General features: G+C 38.4%; 1 protein-coding gene across 6 annotated transcripts in view; it reads right to left on the reverse strand.

Moving 5' to 3' along the window:
• The window catches only part of PDE4D (phosphodiesterase 4D), a 1,572,405-nt gene that overhangs the window by 354,758 nt on the left and 1,199,107 nt on the right, over positions 1-18,540 (reverse strand). The window contains exon 1 of one of the 6 annotated variants that reach the window (XM_081524291.1): positions 13,747-15,209. The exons of the other annotated variants lie outside the window; for them this stretch is intronic. Coding sequence (XP_081380417.1) covers positions 13,747-13,835 — 89 coding nt within the window. The 5' untranslated portion in view covers positions 13,836-15,209. Of the gene's footprint in view, positions 1-13,746; positions 15,210-18,540 lie in introns of those variants that run through there. 6 annotated transcript variants of the gene reach the window in all.

An 18,540-nucleotide genomic window follows, 5' to 3' on the forward strand; every position in this document is an offset into this window, starting at 1 on the left:
CTCAAAATTCTCCAAGTCAGGCTTCACAGTATGTGAACTGTGAACATCCAGACATTCAAGCTGCATTTAGAAAAGGCAGAGGAACCAGAGATCAAATTGCCAACATCCAGTTGGATCATTGAAAAAGCAAGAGAGTTACAGAAAAACATTTACTTCTGCTTTATTGACTATGCCAAAGCCTTTGACTGTGTGGATCACAACAAACTGTGGAAAATTCTTCAAGAGATGGGAATACTAGACCACCTGACCTGCCTCCTGAGAAATCTGTATGCAAGACAAGAAGCAACAGTTAGAACTGGACGTGGAACAACAGACAGGTTCCAAATTGGGAAAGGAGTACGTCAAGGGTGTACATTGTCACCCTGCTTATTTAACTTATATGCGGAGTACATCATGCAAAATGCTAGGCTAGATGAAGCATAAGCTGGAATCAAGACTGCTGGGAGAAATATCAATAACTTCAGATACACAGATGACACCATCCTTATGGCAGAAAGTGAAGAAGAACTAAAGAGCCTCTTGATGAAAGGGAAAGAGGAAAGTGAAAAAGTTGGCTTAAAGTTCAACATTCAGAAAACTAAGATCATGGCATCTGGTCCCATCATTTCATGGCAAATAGATGGGGGAACAATGGAAACAGTGACAGACTTTATTTTTGGGGGCTCCAAAATCACTGCAGATGGTGACTGCAGCCATGAAATTAGAAGATGCTTGCTCCTTGGAAGAAAAGCTATGACATACCTAGACAGCATATTAAAAAGCAGAGACATTACTTTGCCAACAAAGGTCCATCTAGTCAAAGCTATGGTTTTTCCAGTAGTCATGTATGGATGTGAAAATTGGACTATAAAGAAAGCTGAGTACTGAAGAATTGATGCCTTTGAACTGTGGTGTTGGAGAAGACTCTTGAGAGTCCCTTGGACTGAAAGGAGAGCAAACCAGTCAATCCTAAAGGAAATCAGTCCTGTATATTCATTGGAAGGACTGATGCTAAAGCTGAAGCTCCAATACTTTGGCCACCTGATGCAAATAACTGACTCATTGGGAAAGATACTGAGAAAGATTGAAGGTGGGAAGAGAAGGGAACGACAGAAGATGAGATAGTTGGATGGCATCACTGACTCGATGACATGAGTTTGAGTAAGCTCTGGGAGTTGGTGATGGACAGGGGAGCCTGGCGTGCTGCAGTCCATGGGGTCGCAAAGAGTTGGATATGACTGAGCGACTGAACTGAACTGACATCTCTCCAATCATTGCCTAGAAATTAATGATCACATTTTGACATGGTAAAAACTGAACCTGAGTGGGCCTGCTTATTTGATAACACAGAAGTAAGTCTGATATCATGAATCAACTTATGACGAACTTTAGAGGCAGTGATATACGTCACCAGAATCTTGACATCAAAAAAACAGTGACAAAGAGGAAAGAGAACAAAAGGAACAACTGCTCTAAGTGCATGAACTGAAAAAAGAAATCTGTGAAAAAAGCAACGCACGTTTACTGAATCCTGGCTTCCATTGCCTATGTCCTAGCACGTTTAAACAGGTTAAACTGACTTAGGAAACAGCCAAAACAACTTTTCCAAGAAATAATTCATGGAAGAAAAAAGCTGACAAACACAACGCAGGATATATAACTAGAAATAAAAACAGAAGTTGGAAAATTTCAAATAGAATAAAGGGTCACATCGGTGTTGCTAACAATGATGATTATTGGGTTGACAAATATGGATAAAATGTAAGAATAAGACCATAGATTTAAACGAAATATGGGTCAAAGAGAGGGGGAAAGTTCTATTTCTGCACAAAAGGCCAAATTTCCTATGATAGTCACTTATTTCTCAGTTATGAATTATTCATCATGAGGAAATAGAGTGTGAAAGTCTCACTATTACCCATATGATTCCTGGAAAAACAGGTCGCTCAATCAGAAGATCCATCTCCATAAACAAAAGGCATTAGATGTCATTGCTATAACTAAGCAATGCTTTATTAAGATTCTGTCATTGAAAATGGAATACTCCATTCCTGTGGATGTGGAAAAATGGAACATTGCTTTGGGGATTATATAAATGGTACGATCACTTTGAAACTCTATTTGGGAATATCTAAAAATATACATATAACCTGCAACCTGGAAATTCTACTCCTTGGGGATATATGCAAGTTATGTGTATGAACACAAACTTACACACACCACACACACATTTGTTTAACAAATGATATATCCTGGAATGTTCACGGCAGCTCTATTCATGACAGCCTGAAACTGGAGTACTCGAGTATATACCAACAATAGCAATTTGCAGTATATTTACTCAATGCAACACTATGACAATGAGAATGCACAGTCTGCTGCTGCTGCTGCTACATCTCTTCAGTCATGTCTGACTCCGTGCGACCCCATAGACGGCAGCCCACCAGGCTCCTTCGTCCCTGGGATTCTCCAGGCAAAAACACTGGAGTGGGTTGCCATTTCCTTCTCCAACGCATGAAAGTGAAAAGTGAAAGTGAATTTTCTCAGTCGTGTCCGACCTTAGCGATCCCATGGACTGCAGCCCACCAGGCTCCTCCGTCCATGGGATTTTCCAGGCAAGAGTACTGGAGTCGGGTGCCATTGCCTTCTCCAGAATGTACAATCTACAACCACACAAAAATGATATGGATGAATCTCACATCTCAGTGGTGAACAAAAGTAGCCAAAACAGAAGAGTTTATACTGTATAATTTCATTCATAAAAAGCACAAAACTGGCAAAACAAATCTATGCTCTTAGAAGTTAGGATAGTGGTTATCTTTAGAATTCTAGTGACTGGAGATGAGCATGAAGGAGTATCCTTGGGAGCTGGTATCCCTGGCAGCTGACTACTGGTTATATGAGTAAAATTGGCTCAGTATTTTTTTTCTTACCCAGTAGCACATTCATACCTATCATATATCAATTAGTGTCTCATAGAGTGCTGAGAGTTACATATAAATAACATAACCAAAAAAAGAGAGGCCCTCCCCTTTTAACCAACACTGGCAAGGCAAGATACTTTTTATAAAAGTCATACATGGCTAACACAAACATTAAGCCTTTTAAGTTCATTCCAAAACACAATATAATGTCTCTCCAGCCAATACCTTCTTTCCCTTTCTTGGCATTTCTATAAGTCAGAGTTTTCTTTCTGCTTCTTCAGCTCACATGGATTTCTTTAGCAGGAGAAACCTGATGTTTCATGTCCCTCAGTATCTCAGCCAAAGCTTAGGAAGGCAGCATATACAATTAGAAGTTGTAAGGGTCATGCTTATCTTCCATAAGGGAAGACAGGGTAAAACCATGTCCACTGGCAACAGTACTGCTGGCAACAGGCACCTGTGCTCAAGATATTTTGAACTTTATGGCAAAGAGTTCAGGAAAGCTATGGCAGGGAAATATCTAGTCATTTTCTAGGAAACAGTAAGATTATAGAAATAAACTAGTTATGTGAGTAATAAAATGTTTTCCTCCTAGTTCATCTGCGATCAGGGTGGTCACACTTTATGGAACCCACAGATGAGAGCTCTGTGTCAAGTACAACCCAAAGATGGCAGAAGGATTTTGTTATGTTTTTCTCTCCCCTAAAGTGACCACCCTTTCACTAGAGAATGTATTTACGTCATCAAACTAATGTGATTCTTAAACAGGACATCAATCTTCCCTTTGTATGAGAATACTAATCAGATTCAGCTAGTTTTTCATTCTCTATCTATCTAAACACTGCCATATGTGAAAAGAGAAATCTCTGAAAAACAAGGATATTTTACAGAGTTATAGCTCTCCTCAGGCCAATCTACTTTGTTATCCTATATAAACATATTCTGCCATTATATTGTGTTATTCATAACAATTTTCAGTGGATAATCCACAAATCAATTACAGACAAGTTAAGCCAAAAGGGATCGAGCAACAAGCATTAGAAGACTAATATTTACAGACACCATTCAAAAAATACATGGGCTAGAGAAAAGATTGGTCTGGCTAGCTTTCCTTCTAATCCAAGATTTTACATTTATATGATTAATTCTGAAAATTGAAAATTCATCACATAATTACTCTTAGCTTATTACATCCATTTTCAGGGAGGATGTGGACAGGTGACGTGGACAGACACATTAAAAAAAAGGCATTACTATATGACATACTACTGCTACTAATTTTTTTAAGTTCACTTATTTTTAGTTGGAGGATAATTACTTTACAATATTGTGTTGGTTTCTGCCATATATCAACATGAATTAGCCATAGGTATACATATGTCCTCTCCCTCTTGAATCTCTCCCCCACCTCCTATCCCATCTCACCCCTCTTGGTTGTCACAGAGTACTGGATTGAAGCTCCCTGTCACATAGCAAATTCCCACTGGCTATCTATTTTACATATGGTAATATATATGTTTCAATGCTACTACTGCTATCAATTTTTAACTTACTTTCTGTTTTTTGCTTTAATATTTTCTATCTTCTGAGGATTAGGTGAAAAAATTAATTCAAAATACACTGTATCCATTCAACCACATTATGTCTTTTGATTGGGCATTTAGTGCATTTACATTTAAAGTGATTACTGAATACATGTTCTTATTGCACTTTGCTAATGGTTTTCGGATTGTTTTTGTAGGGTTTTTTTTTGTTCCTTTCTTCTTTTGTTCTCTTGTCTTGTGATTTCATGACCATCTTTATTGTTATGTTTGGATTCCTTGTGTGTGTGTGTGTGTGTGTGTGTGTGTGTGTGTGTGTGTGTATCTAGTATAGGTTCTTGGACTGTATAAACTGCCCCTTCTCTTCCATCTCCTCCTTATATTTCCTTATATTTTCTACAATAAAGGTGAAGCCAAGGCAAACTCACTCAAGAGATCGGAGTCTTATCTGATTAAGAACATAGTCAGTAATGAGGTCAGCACCCATATAGTTTCATCCACTTGGTGCAATCTGAATTACACCTTGTCTGCCTAGGACTGCAAATGCACCCGTGGATGTATGGTTCCCCAAGCAGAATCTCCCACCCCAAATCCTATTTTATTTTGTTGCTTATTTTTTGCCTTCCTCCACTAGAAAATAAGCTTTATGAGAGCAAAGATCCACCCACTTTCCTTGTCATTATGTCTCTAATACAAGGTTTAAGTGGCTAAGAAGCATCAGGCATCGGGCTATGGCAGAACAATCCCCATGTGTGCTCGGTCACTCAGTCAGGTCTGACTCCTTGCAGCTCCACTGATTTGTAGCCCAACAGGTTCCTCTGTCCATGGAATTTTCCGGGCAAGAATACTGGAGTGGGTTGCCATTTCCTCCTCCAGAGAACCATCCATACTAGTTGGCAAAAGCAAACTGTTAACTTTTCAGAAATATTTCTAAGTTGGTTGTTATATCTAATGACTATTAAAAATTAAATTATATAAACTTACAATTTAAAAATTATGTTGAAAGGAATGGTATTAAATATTCAAAACTCATCACTTAATAATCAGACTACATTTTATTATTATCGACATTCCTGATGTCATGCATGTCTATTGCACCTATATATGCAATTTGGCATCTCTTGTCAATGCCATACTTAGTGACCTCTGCGGCTTGAAATGGACCGGTGGGAGAATTTTTGCCACGGAAATCAGCAAATACTACAAACAGGCTTTTTTGGTGTTTTCACAGACAGCTGGCTGTTAACATTTACCAGCATGCCACTGACCAGGCTTATCAACGGCATTGGACAATCAGCTTCTGAATGAATGTATTCATATTTTATATGAATTCTGATTGCATTCGAGTGCTTTATTCATGGCCACGTTAGTTCTTATAGAGTGTGTTCCTCTAGCCCAACACAAAGCTTCTATTTTTCCGGTTCATTCCCAAGCCTTCTTTTTGGAGTGTAGTATGCACACTTGTTGCTCTTGGAATGTCTGTCTTTTGCATTAGATTGATTTCAGCTACTCAACAGCTACAAAGGCCTTCAAGCTTTTCAAATAGGTTTGAGCAGATGAACTCCAGGGTCTCTTCAGCGTTGACCCTCTGTTCCATGATACAGGGAAAGGATGCAGAATGCCCCTACTCTTGTCAGGGGTCTAAAAACATTGGCTAATTGGCTCATTCATTCAGCACATATACATCAAGCATTTATCAAGCCATACACCCTTCTGAGTACTGGTAATACAGAGGTGGAAAAAAGACAAAAATTGCTACCATATGGAGCTTAAATTTTGGTATGGATTAACTAATATTAATTTTACTGTTGTCTACATGTCAGGCATGACCTCTGACTAACGTACAATCCTCATACCCTCCAATTTAAAGATGAAGAAACTAAGGCAAACTGAAGAGAAATAGCTTGACTAATGTCTCAGAGCTGTAAAGATGTTGACATTCCAACCTCAACAATGTGACTGGACAGCCAACCAGCTTTCAACCTGTCTCCCCACCGTGTCTTATCAAGGTGAGGCTGTTCTTCTATGTGCAGGTTGCTTATAACATAATTGTTTATAGGTGAGCTGTTTTGTGCTAATCTATAACCAAGAGCAGTTCCAATGTTAATGAAGTTATTTACAAAAGAAGCATCAAAGAATTGATGAAAGAGTAAGGGAAATACAGAAAATGCTGTTAAAGAGGTGGTAGGCACCTCTTTAAAATGCTATTAAAGAGGAGGTAGGCATGTACCTATTCCATGTAAAGGCACACAGGCCCTTTGAAGCAGACACTTGTACTTTCCATTTACAGACAGGGAATCTACTAAAGGAGGTTAAGCAATTAGCCAGTTAAGAAAGCAGCAGAGGGGCTTCCCTCGTGGCTCAGTGGTAAAGAACACACTTGCCAAAGCAACAGACACAGTTTGACTCTGGTCCAGAAAGATCCCACATGCTGCAAAGCCACTAAGCCTAGGAGCCTCAACTATTGAGCCTGAGCTCTAGAGCTTGGGAGCTGCAACTACTGAGCCCATGTGCCACAACCGTTGAAGCCCACATGCCCTAGAGTCCCTGCTCTGCAATGAAAAACCACTGCAATGAGAAAGCCTGCACACTGCAGCTAGAGAGTAACTAGAATAACTAGAGAAAAGTCTGTGCACCATCGAAGACAAAGCATAGCCAATAAATAAATAAATAAAATTATTAAAAAAGGAAGCAGCAAAACTGGCATTCAAGTGTGGTCTATTTGGCTCTAAAGCCAGAGTCTCCCTCCTATAACATCCCCTCACCCTTTCACAATGTGCAATAGTTAAACATGTTGTTATTATCATAATGACTGTAATGTTGCCTATAAGGAAACCATTTCACTCATGTTCAATTAAGCTAATATTACTCACAATTTGGAACATCATTAAGAATGCCATTCAATATTCAAGACAATGCCAGTGGAATAAATAGGCATGATGCAGATGAAGTTGACCTGTGTAGCTCAGAGAATCTTTTGGCTTCTCTGAACAGCTGGCCAAGGAGCAACATTCTGGCAGTAAAATATAACCACAGGACCAATGTTTTTGGCCACATGAAATGAGCCAGATGGAACCAGATGAAGCAAAACCCAGGAAGAGGACAGAAGCACACAAATTCACTGATTAGTTTCCTTTTTTCTTTTATAAGAAACACATGTTGTGATGCTTCTGCTTAATACTACTTTAAGCCAACCTCAACTAGGATAGAAGACTGTTCAGATATTATTTGATACCTTTATATTTTGGTCAATCATTAAACCCTGTTCTACACCAAATTATGAGGTATTCTTTAGAGGAAGACTCTGAGTTCAGTCAATGAGGCTACTTAAGTCTATCGGAATGTCACCTTTTATTATGGAACTTCTGTGTGGCAATGAGAAGATCTGATCGAGAAACGGGAGGTAAGAAAGTGACTAGAAGTCGAGCCTCTAGGGCAGGGTGCAAACTTGGGCATTTTTCCTAAACTCTCTCTGCCTAGTTTCATCATCTGTAAGGTAAATACAATGCTAGTCCTCCTTGTGGGGCTGTTTTGTAGGATGAAATAAGATAATGTATTTGGAGGGTACTGGAAACACTGTCTGGCACATACTAAATCCTCAATACAATTTAGATCTTATTATCACTACTCTGGACTTCTGACCACATGTGGGTTGTATAGCCACTGATTCCTAAACCTCAAATTTTCCTTTCATTTGGTGGTAATTATACCCATCCTCTTCAGTTCAGTTCAGTCGCTCAGTCGTGTCCAACACTTTGCAACCCCATGGATTGCAGCACACCAGTCTTCCCTGTCTATCACCAACTCCCGGAGTTTGCTCAAACTCATGTCCATTGAGTCGGTGATGCCATCCAACCATCTCGTCCTCTGTCGTCCCCTTCTCCTCCTGCCTTCAATCTTTCTCAGCATCAGGGTCTTTTCCAATGAGTCCGCTGTTCATATCAGGTGGCCAAAGTATTGGAGTTTCAGCTTCAGCATCAGTCCTTCCAATGAATATTCAGGACTGATTTCCTTTAGGATTGATTGGTTTGCTCTCCTTTCAGTCCAAGGGACTCTCAAGAATCTTCTCCAACACCACAGTTCAAAAGCATTCATTCTTTGGCGCTCAGCTTTCTTTATAGTCCAACTCTCACATCCATACATGATTACTGGAAAAACCATAGCTTTGACTAGACAGACCTTTGTTGGCAAAGTTATGTCTCTGCTTTTTAATATACTGTCTAGGTACGTCATAACTTTTCTTCCAAGGAGCAAGCATCTTCTAATTTCATGGCTATAGTCACCATTCGCAGTGACTTTGGATCCCCCCAAAATAAAGTCTGTCACTGTTTTCATTGTTCCCCCATCTATTTGCCATGAAGTGATAGGACCGGACGCCATGACCTTAGTTTTCTGAATGTTGAGTTTTAAGCCAACTTTTTCATTTTCCTCTTTCCCTTTCACCAAGAGGCTCTTTAGTTCTTCTTTGCTTTCTGCCATAAGGGTGCTGTCATCTGCATATCTGAGGTTATTGATATTTCTCCTGGCAATCTTGATTCCAGCTTGTGCTTCATCTAGCCCAGCATTTTGCATGATGTACTCTGCATATAAGTTAAATAAGCAGGGTGACAGTGTACGGCCTAGACGTACTTCTTTTCTGATCTGGAACCTGCCTGTTCCCTGTCCAGTTCTAACTATTGCTTCCTGACCTGCATACAGATTTCTCAGGAGGCAGGTCGATGGTCTGGTATTCTCATCACTTGAAGAATTTTCCACAGTTTGTTGTGATCACAGTCAAAGGCTTTGGCCAAGTGAATAGAGCAGAAGTAGATGTTTTTCTGGAATTCTCTTGCTTTTTCGATGATCCAATGGATGTTGGCAATTTGATCTCTGGGTCCTCTGCCTTTTCTAAATCTAGCTTGAACGTCTGAAGTTCATAGTTCACATACTGTTGAAGCCTGGCTTGGAGAATTTTGAGCATTACTTTGCTAGCATGTGAGATCAGTGCAATTGTGCGGTAGTTTGAACATTCTCTGCCTTTCTTTGGGATTGGAATGAAAACTGACCTTTTCCAGTCCTGTGGCTGCTGCTGAGTTTTCCAAATTTGCTGGCATATTGAGTGCAGCACTTTCATAGCATCAACTTTGAGGACTTGAAATAGGTCAACTGTTTTTCCCTAAAAATTGAATGAGATGAGGTATGGAACAGAACACTAAAAAGAGCAGATAGTAACATCTGTTACATTTGAAAAGCTTTTTTTTTTTTTTTTTTAATGCCACAGAATAGGAGGTACTAATGTGAAACTTAGAAAGTTACATCTCAGCTTCCTGATTTGTTGGCAGGACTCATTTCTTTAAGACTTTGGCTCTAGCCAGCATTTTCTAGTGGGCAAACTGAGGTTTAATTTGACAGCCATTGATGTGCTACACTTCAGTTTTGGTAGGAACAAAGAGCAGCTAAGAGACCATATTCTCCAGCAGTCCCTGAAAATATCTTCTACCTTAAAAAAAAAAAAACCCTCCAGATCAAAGTTGCAGATTTGAATGTAACTTTACAAGATGAGCCGAGGGGGGTGATTTAAAGTTATCTAGGGTTGTTTGTCTCAGCCAACAGTCAGTGATGTAGTATATCTTCATGACCTCTAGTAGTGTGAGGGGCAAGAAAACTAGAACTTACTTTGTTCTAGTCTGTGGGAGGTTAGCAAAATCACCTCTGCCCTGCACTCAACTAGGCAGCTTTGATGGCGGTCTCTTCTATTGGGACAACATCCACCCATAGTCACCCCATAAACAAAAATGTCCCTTTTAACATTCCTTTTTGAAAAGACAAAGTTCTGTGATTTGTTCAGATTGGAAGATAAGACCATCTCTAGAAGAGTAACTTTCTATTTCAAGTTTCTGTGAATGTTACTATAATTTTAAACAATAACATTTTTTTAAAAAACAAAAGGTCCCGTGGGGAATAGTTAAGAGTCCTCCAACCTGCTAAGTCCTAGCTCCTTGTTCTTTCTTGGCTTCCAAGATAATTTTCTTCCCAGTATTTGAGGTACTACATTTAAACTACATTTAAACATGAGTCCACTCACTGATACTACTTCCTCAAATCTAACAGAAGCACATCATTCCCTTCTCTCTCTCCTCTAAAGCAGACATGAGCGGTGCGGCTCTCATTCTAGGGCCACAGAGGAAAATCAGTCTCTTTAGAATGTAATCCTCTTTTACTGTCTCTCTCTTTTTCTGCATCAAATCAAATTTAGCTTAATAAGTTATATGTTAATTATGTCTGGCTTTCTCTAAAAGTATATTTTACCCACAAAAGGCAAGAACTCATCACTGTTGAAAAACAACTTTCAAATCTACTGTAAACATTGTAGAACTGCCCAAGGTTGTACTTCACAGGGATCAACACTCATCAAATACATATGATTTGTGGTTACTTTAAAAAAATCAGGCTCTTTCCAGACCTGGCCTTCCTTCAGCCTGAATGCCACGGGAGAGTGAGAACAATACCGGAGACAAATATTACAGCTTAGCGTTAGAGTATTACTAGCGTCATGCATCATATCCATTCAATCTTTCAAAGGAAAAGAAAAAACACTCTACTAGACACATGTGAGAACTTTACAGACTATAAAATGTTTATTAAACAAAAAAAAACCTTGTAAATGAGAAATTCAACCAAGAAATCTTGGCTAACGCCTCATTATGTCAGTTGCTTCAATAGTAGAATTATATCTAAAGCCTCTCAAAGGTCAAAATAAGCCTAAATTACTTCCATGCTTTAAAGATCTCATATATTAAAAAAGAAATGAAGAAATACAAAAGCTCGGTTGCAAAACTCTGGGGTATTTTAAATGTTTACATCAAATAGCTTAATACTTTTGACTCCAGGGATGCTATGCAATGAAACTGTCATTCAGAAGATAAATGTAGAACTTAAATGTGTGGGTATATGTCTATGTGTATATGCGTGTGCATGTACATATGCATAAATACTGTGACTCGTGAATTTGAGTTGATGTGGTCTGATAAAAGTTTAAAGCTATACAATAAACATTTTTCCCCACTGTTGTCAGTACACTGCTGTGACTGAATGTATACTCTTGATTTTAGTACTTAGAGACCACTAAAAATGTGAGGTCAGAGTGTCCAACTGCTGTCTTAGCTTCTTAACTTTCCATTGAACTCTTGGCCTGTGATAGGTCCTGATCATATCTTCAAGTTGATTTTTCACACTGAAATCCAACTCTCTTAGTTGATATTACTCAACTAAGTAATATGTTGAGTAATATCAACTAAGAGAGTGTATATAGCAAGATGTTTCATCAAATATGCATTAATGATATTCCCCCTGCATGGAAAGGAGCCTCTGAACTCAAGGAAATTTTAGTCCAAATGGATAGAGAAAACAGGACCCACAGAACAGTGAAGAGAGTATATATTAACAATTAATTATTATTTGGTAAATTAACGATCAAATTAAAAGCAAATGAATGAGCAACAGAGTCTCTCAAGTTTCAAAAGAGACTGGTCCTTAATGGCTTTTAAGGGTGTCATTCTAACCTCTTAAACTTGTTTTGAAGGAAGGTTAGAACTCCAACTCAGGGCATTTAAATATACAGAAAACTCATCCTTAGACATACCAGTGCTTGTTCTATTTTGGAAAGGATCATATTGACAAGAAAAATGAAAATATCTTTGGCAGACCAAGAAGGCAAGTTTCATAATATATCTGCAGATCACACAGTAGAGCTTAAACTCTGCATTTTTCAAGATTTATGAAATTCTTTAGACAAACATGCTATTTCTTTTACCCTACCCAGCAGTTAGATATGCATGATATTTGGAAACTTGTTATCAGATTTCAATGGTAAAGAGTTTCTAGAAGCCACTGTCTATTTGAAATATGCACAATAATGCTTACAAATCTTAAATAAGTATACAACTTAGCACATAAGAAGCATGAGATGAAAATAATAAGCATGAGAAGTGAATTCAGTAGAATGCAAAGCATATAGTAGGCATATAATTTCTAATGTTGAATCATTCTTAACTGTAACAAATTAACATAATTAATAAAAATAAATGATGTTTATTCTCTTTTGAAGTAGAAGTAGATGTACTGCTAGTAGTACATCTAGTAGTAAGGAAGTACTACTTAAACTTTTAACTTCCATCTATTATTTATCCCTTGTCAAAGTTTGCTTATTCTTTGTTACTAGGGAAGATTATAATTTGAGTCTTTTTGATTTCATAGTTCCCTAAAAAATTCCAAGGGCACTATCTTTAATACTATCTAAAACAAATAAATAATTCTTGTGGATTATTTTAATCTAAACTTTGAATGTGCTTATGCAAGTAAATCCGAACACTTCTGAATCCAAATTTAATGCATAATTCTAAACAGGCCTGGTGGTTTCCAGATATGTTACGTTTTGTCTAAAGAAATTCTTGAAATTTTGCCTATGATTTCACCTCTATTTTCTACTGGTGAAATAGCTTGCAATGCCACAGACTAACCAATCAGAACAAAAAAAATGTGTGAAGGGTCAATCTTTTCTTTGTAAATATCTAGAATACTGAAGCAAAAAGGAAATCAAAGATTTTTCTCAATGTCTTCTTTTTCTTTCCAAGTTATTTGGTTAAAATGAGCCTAACTTGGATGTAAAGCAAAGGTGTCACTGACAATTTACTTAAGTCTTGAGGTCAAGATTTTTCATATATTTCTACAGAAATCTTTGGACATAACAGATTAAGAACATATTCCTTTCTATTTCATGGTATCTAATTCCCCTTTGCAAAATTAAAACTCTGAACTACTATCTAGACCATAGAGATAATTTCTACTTTTCCATGTGAATAGGACCTGAAACACTTAAACATACACAGAAGTGTTTTGTTGTTGTTTGTTTGCTTCTTGAACCAAACAAGAACCCATTCCTGATATTTCAAGGGTTAACCGAAAGTTAGTACGACAGAATCTGGCTACGTTATGTCCATTAAGTGGGCTAACACACTTGTTTTCCAGATGCCAGTCACAGGAATGCTCTTCTAAGTTTACCATTTAACTCTCAAAATCAGCTTTTAGAGTTAGTCAATTTCCTTCTGCTTCTGGAGGTTCCCAAATACCCCCGGCTCCGTTAAGGTTCTCATCTTCATAGTTCCTATCCTGTATACTGCCCATTTATCCTGCCAACTGAAGGCAATCTAGGAAACAGAAGTTAAACAGATCAATACAGGGCACGAGACTTTTTGCAGGGGGCCTAGGGTGATGGAGGCTGATGAAAAAAATTCATCCCAGCCACAAAAAGGAAAGAACAATACCTGTAAGACTTTGAGAGTCGTGATCTTGACTTGACTCTTGTGGAGAGTGCTGGCACTGAGGCTCCCCGAGGGTCCCACACAAAAGCCATGTGTGAAGGAGGTGCTGGGGTTGCTGGAGACAGAGGCAAGTCAGAGTGGGTGCAGAGCCCTGGGGCAGGGGGGGCCCTGGAGGAGCAGTAGGCACTTGTGGCCAAGGGCGGGCATTTCCTCTGAGCCTGCTCTGGGCTGCCAGCGAGGTGGCGGTGGCTGAAGCACAGCTAGAAGAGATGGCCGGGACTTCCTGCCTCATGACACTTGCCCTTTGCGACAGAGCTTGCTTCACTCCGACTTTATCTCATTAATAACGTGAGAAACGCTCCCTTGCAAATTTGTTTTTAAATATAGCCCTGATTAAACAGCACAGTCACATGTCACTCCTGGAAAGCACAACACACACAAACACACACACACACACACACACACACACACTGTGAAAGGCATGACTGAAGTGGGTAAACCTTTACATCAAGTGTGAAGTTTAGGGAAAAAAAGAAACAGAAGGCCTTTGTTTTGTTTTGTTTTTTTAAGTAAATACATGCCCATGACTGGGAAATTCGACACAGATTTACTAATTTTCATACAACTAGTTGCCAAATGTCATGTTTCTTATTTCAACTTCTCTTAGAAACAGGGATGAACAGTTATTAGTAAACCCTCCACAAGGATTTAACAGTCTCTAAATAGGGCCTCCCTGCAAGTCAGCTTGAGAAGAAAACAGGCAGATCACTTTCAACACTTTTGGCAGCTTTTCCCTCAAGGAGATACTGCGTCACCTTGGAGAGTGAATTGTAACACGTGACTTTGACTATAACAAAGATCAATTTTCTTCTTCATTTTCTGTTCCCTAGAAACATTGCTTAACTCTGTAAGTCCCTTAAAACAATCTCCTTTCAAATTAAACAAATGATGAAAGCCACACAGAGCCCTTCACACGTTTTACAAGTCCAACACATCTCGGTGAGGCATCTATTTCAAGATAGTGTGCTCCAGGAGTCATAGGATCCCAATGCCATCATGGGTCCTCACCACCAAGTGCTATTTAATGTTAACAATGCTGCGTAATTCCATCAGTCCCTGTCTAAACACTGCCCTGCTGGTGACCTCAACTGTAAACCAAGGCGGGACTCCACTTCTCCAGGATAAGATTAGAGAAGTTTGGAATGCCCAGCAGTGATTTAACCCCCTCTGGACTGGGCAAAACTGACCAACAGTTGTGTCTGGTGATCACCACCACATTGGCCAAATTTTGAGACCCCCTTAGAGCCCAGTCTATCTCATATACCCAAGGGGTCCAAAGTATTCTCGCAGTTCTGGTAAAAGCTCAAGTCAGTCAACACGACACTTATTTTCACGACATGGTATCCAGCACGTCAGGGGTTCCTGAGAACACAGGTTTCAAATCAGCCTTGGGGATGAGTAATAGAACGTGCTTTTATGGTTTCACCTCTTTGTTATCTGACGGACGGGTTAAAAGAGTGGGTGAGTGATAGCTGACTGAACAGCAGTGACCTTGGAGGAGCCAAGAGTTCAAAAACAAACATATTTGCTCCGAAATCAACTAGCAGGATTTTAATGCTTCACAAACTACATCTTTTTTGCTTTTGTATTTGGATCCTCATTTCACAAGAGCAATATGGGTGGTCATCTTGGTGGTTATCTTGGTGGTAGTCTTTGAAAGGACTGAGAAGGAGCCCATACTTACACCAGTCTGCATTTCTTGGTGTGTTAAATTCCACTATTAGCACTTCACTCCATTATTCTATTAAATTTCCATGTCAGGAAAGCTCTTGGGAAATGCAAACATTACTGGCAGAGTTAACACAGAGCTGAACAACTTGGTCTGTAGTGGAATGGCTTCATCCGAGACTGAAGCCAGACAGTGGGGAAAAAAAAAAAAAAATTGGGAGTCTGAGTGAGGAGGGTGGATGCCGCTGAAAACTGGTGGGGGGTGGAATAGCATGAAGGGAGAGGGGGGGTAGACATAGAACAAGCAAGAGAACAGAAGGGAAGGTACTGGCAAAGATTTATTTCTGCAGCTTCCATGCAATACAAAGGTCTCATTTTATTCAGTGGCATTTCAAATTTTGTAGATCAGAAAGTGCTACTGGTTTTTAACAATGAAGGCTGCAGTTTAATAACACAACCCTGGGGGCAGAAAAATATCATTTTCATTGTTATCCCAAATGCATTTGCCATGGAAAGATGGACCCAAACTTCCTATTCAGGCTAAAGCCAGCAACAGGCAAGTATTTTGACTAAAACTTGTTTTTGTTCACTCTGATTTACTTTTGAAAAGAATGTTCTGTTAATTGATATCTACATGGTAAAATATAAGGGGATAATAATAATGCACGATGGAGGTATTACAGAATGTTTACATTTTTCTGAAAGAAATGTATATTGAAGAGATGCAAAGTTGTCTTTTTCATTATCACTCAAAGATTTCTTTTCCCCCTCTGCTTCTCAAAAACAGACATCTGGAAAAGTGAAACATGATCAAAACAACAGAACTATAAATGTGAAATGATAACCAGGAAAATGGAAACTTGGATCCTTTTTTCCTAATGCAAAATTAGATGAAGTTACAAGAAGTATCTGCCAGTGTTAGTTATTTTTCTCCTTAAATAATTACTCATACCTCCATCTAATTTCTTCTGTATAGCTAGGCATAATCTCTGTTAGGTGCCCAGGTCTCAGCAAGGTCACAGAAATACACTGTTTACTTCTGAGATTAATAATGAGCAAAGTTAAGCCTTGATTTTAATGCTGTAAGTATAACCATTAATATCATTTTCCAGGACTAGCTAGTACTTCACAAAACTTCACAAACATGAGAATTTAGGCAATCAGAAACAATACGAAGGTTGAATAAGATATTCGCTAGGATGAATCTTTGTTGTCATTTATCTTTCAAGCAGCTGTTTATAACTTTCCCTTCCATGTACTAAATGGTAGAGAAAGAAATGAAATAAAAGTCTTTTGAATATTTTAATTTCTGTCCGATTAGTAAGTATTTATTTTCCAGAAGAAGTTTCAGGAAAAGCATGATTGAATGTCAAGGAGAAATATTTCATCTCTAAGACAAACTCTTCTTTTGCAAGTTGGAAATTAAACTTACATCCCAGGGAAAACCAGATTCTTTAATCTAAACTTTGCTTTCACCCAGTTGTTATTCACTTCATTCTTAACTTCCCTACAATCTCAAGAAAATGCCCATCTCTTGCCAGTATTGTAGATCTTATATTCTGCAGAGCTCTAAATAAGGAATCTTTGCCTCTTGAATATTTCTGCGATTTTGGTTCCAAGATTCCAGATGTTAAAATGGCAAGTTTAAGGCTTGATGTTTGATACAACTTCAGAATTTCCTTTATAGGAGATAGCTTGTTGCTGCTTCTTTGTCGATAAGTCGTGTCCCACTCTTTTGTGACCCCATGGACTACAGCCTGCTAAACTCCTTTGTCCATGGGATTTCCCAGGTAAGAATACTGGAATGGGTTGCCATTTCCTTCTCTAGGGGATCTTCCTGACCCAGGGATTGAACTTGCATCTCCTGCATTGGCAGGCAGATTCTTCACTGCTGAGTCACCAGGGAAGCCCATAGGAGATAGTTACTATGAATCAATTTTGAAAATCCTAAATTTAAAAGTAGGAGAATTTAAATATAATCACATAGCACTTATTTACACACCAAGTCACTAATGGAGAGGTGGAAGGGGAAGGTTTAAGCTACACTTCAGAGACACCAAGAGTTACATTAGTGGGGCTGCATGATGTTGAAATACACTGCCTCAGGAAACCAGAGAAGACAGAGATATGGGTTCAAGATAATGCTGTATTTTGAAACAGTTGCTGGCTGCAGACTCAAAGGCAGCAGAGTTTAATGTGGAAGCAAACAGCTTCATTTTCATGTTATCATTTATCTCTGATAATAGTTTCATTACAACAATTCTATTTTCAGGGTGATCTGTTGCAAAAGAGTATAAGGAAAGGAAATTTAACAACTGGACTTAACATACTTCGGAAAACCTATTCACTCAGTATAAGTAATTGTGGTTTAAACAAGGCTTCTTATTACATTAATACACTATCATGATCAACTATCGATTATTATTCCAAATGAAAATGCTGAAAAATTATACTAACATTTTCTTTGAATTGCTTTCAAATAGTCATTCTAAATCTTATATGTGTCTACTTGATTCAGAGGTCAATCATGCCATATTCTGAAAGAAAGAAAACTGTTTTTTTTATGAGCTGTAATACAGTGGAGTGCTAACAAAATTGAGGGTAACCCATAGTCTTAAGAGCATTAAGAAAGCATATTGTATATTTTAAGCAGCTTCAAATGTACCCTTTATTCATATATGTTTCAGGACATAAGTGGAAATAAAATGAATTATTATTATTAATTAATTTTGTTATAGAAGTTTTTAAAGCCTTAAAAAAATATGTATAGTTGATTTACAATGCTTTGCTAGTTTCAGTTATACACATGCATACATCCTTTATAAATATTTTTTCCATTATGATTTATCACAGGATACTGAATATAGTTTCCTGTGCTATACAGCAGGACCTTGTTTATCCATTCTCTATGTAATAGTTTTCTTCCGCTAAGCTCAAACTCTCAATTCATGCTCCTCCCATCCTTCCTCCCCCTTGGCAATCACCTCTGTTCTCTAAGCTTGTGAGTTTGTTTCTGTTTTGTAGATAGGTTCATTTGTGTCATATTTTAGATTCCACATATGAGTGATA

Source organism: Giraffa tippelskirchi, chromosome 8 (assembly GCF_054371585.1).
Source record: "Giraffa tippelskirchi isolate mGirTip1 chromosome 8, T2T-mGirTip1v1.2.pri, whole genome shotgun sequence".
Classification (NCBI taxonomy): Eukaryota; Metazoa; Chordata; class Mammalia; order Artiodactyla; family Giraffidae; genus Giraffa; species Giraffa tippelskirchi.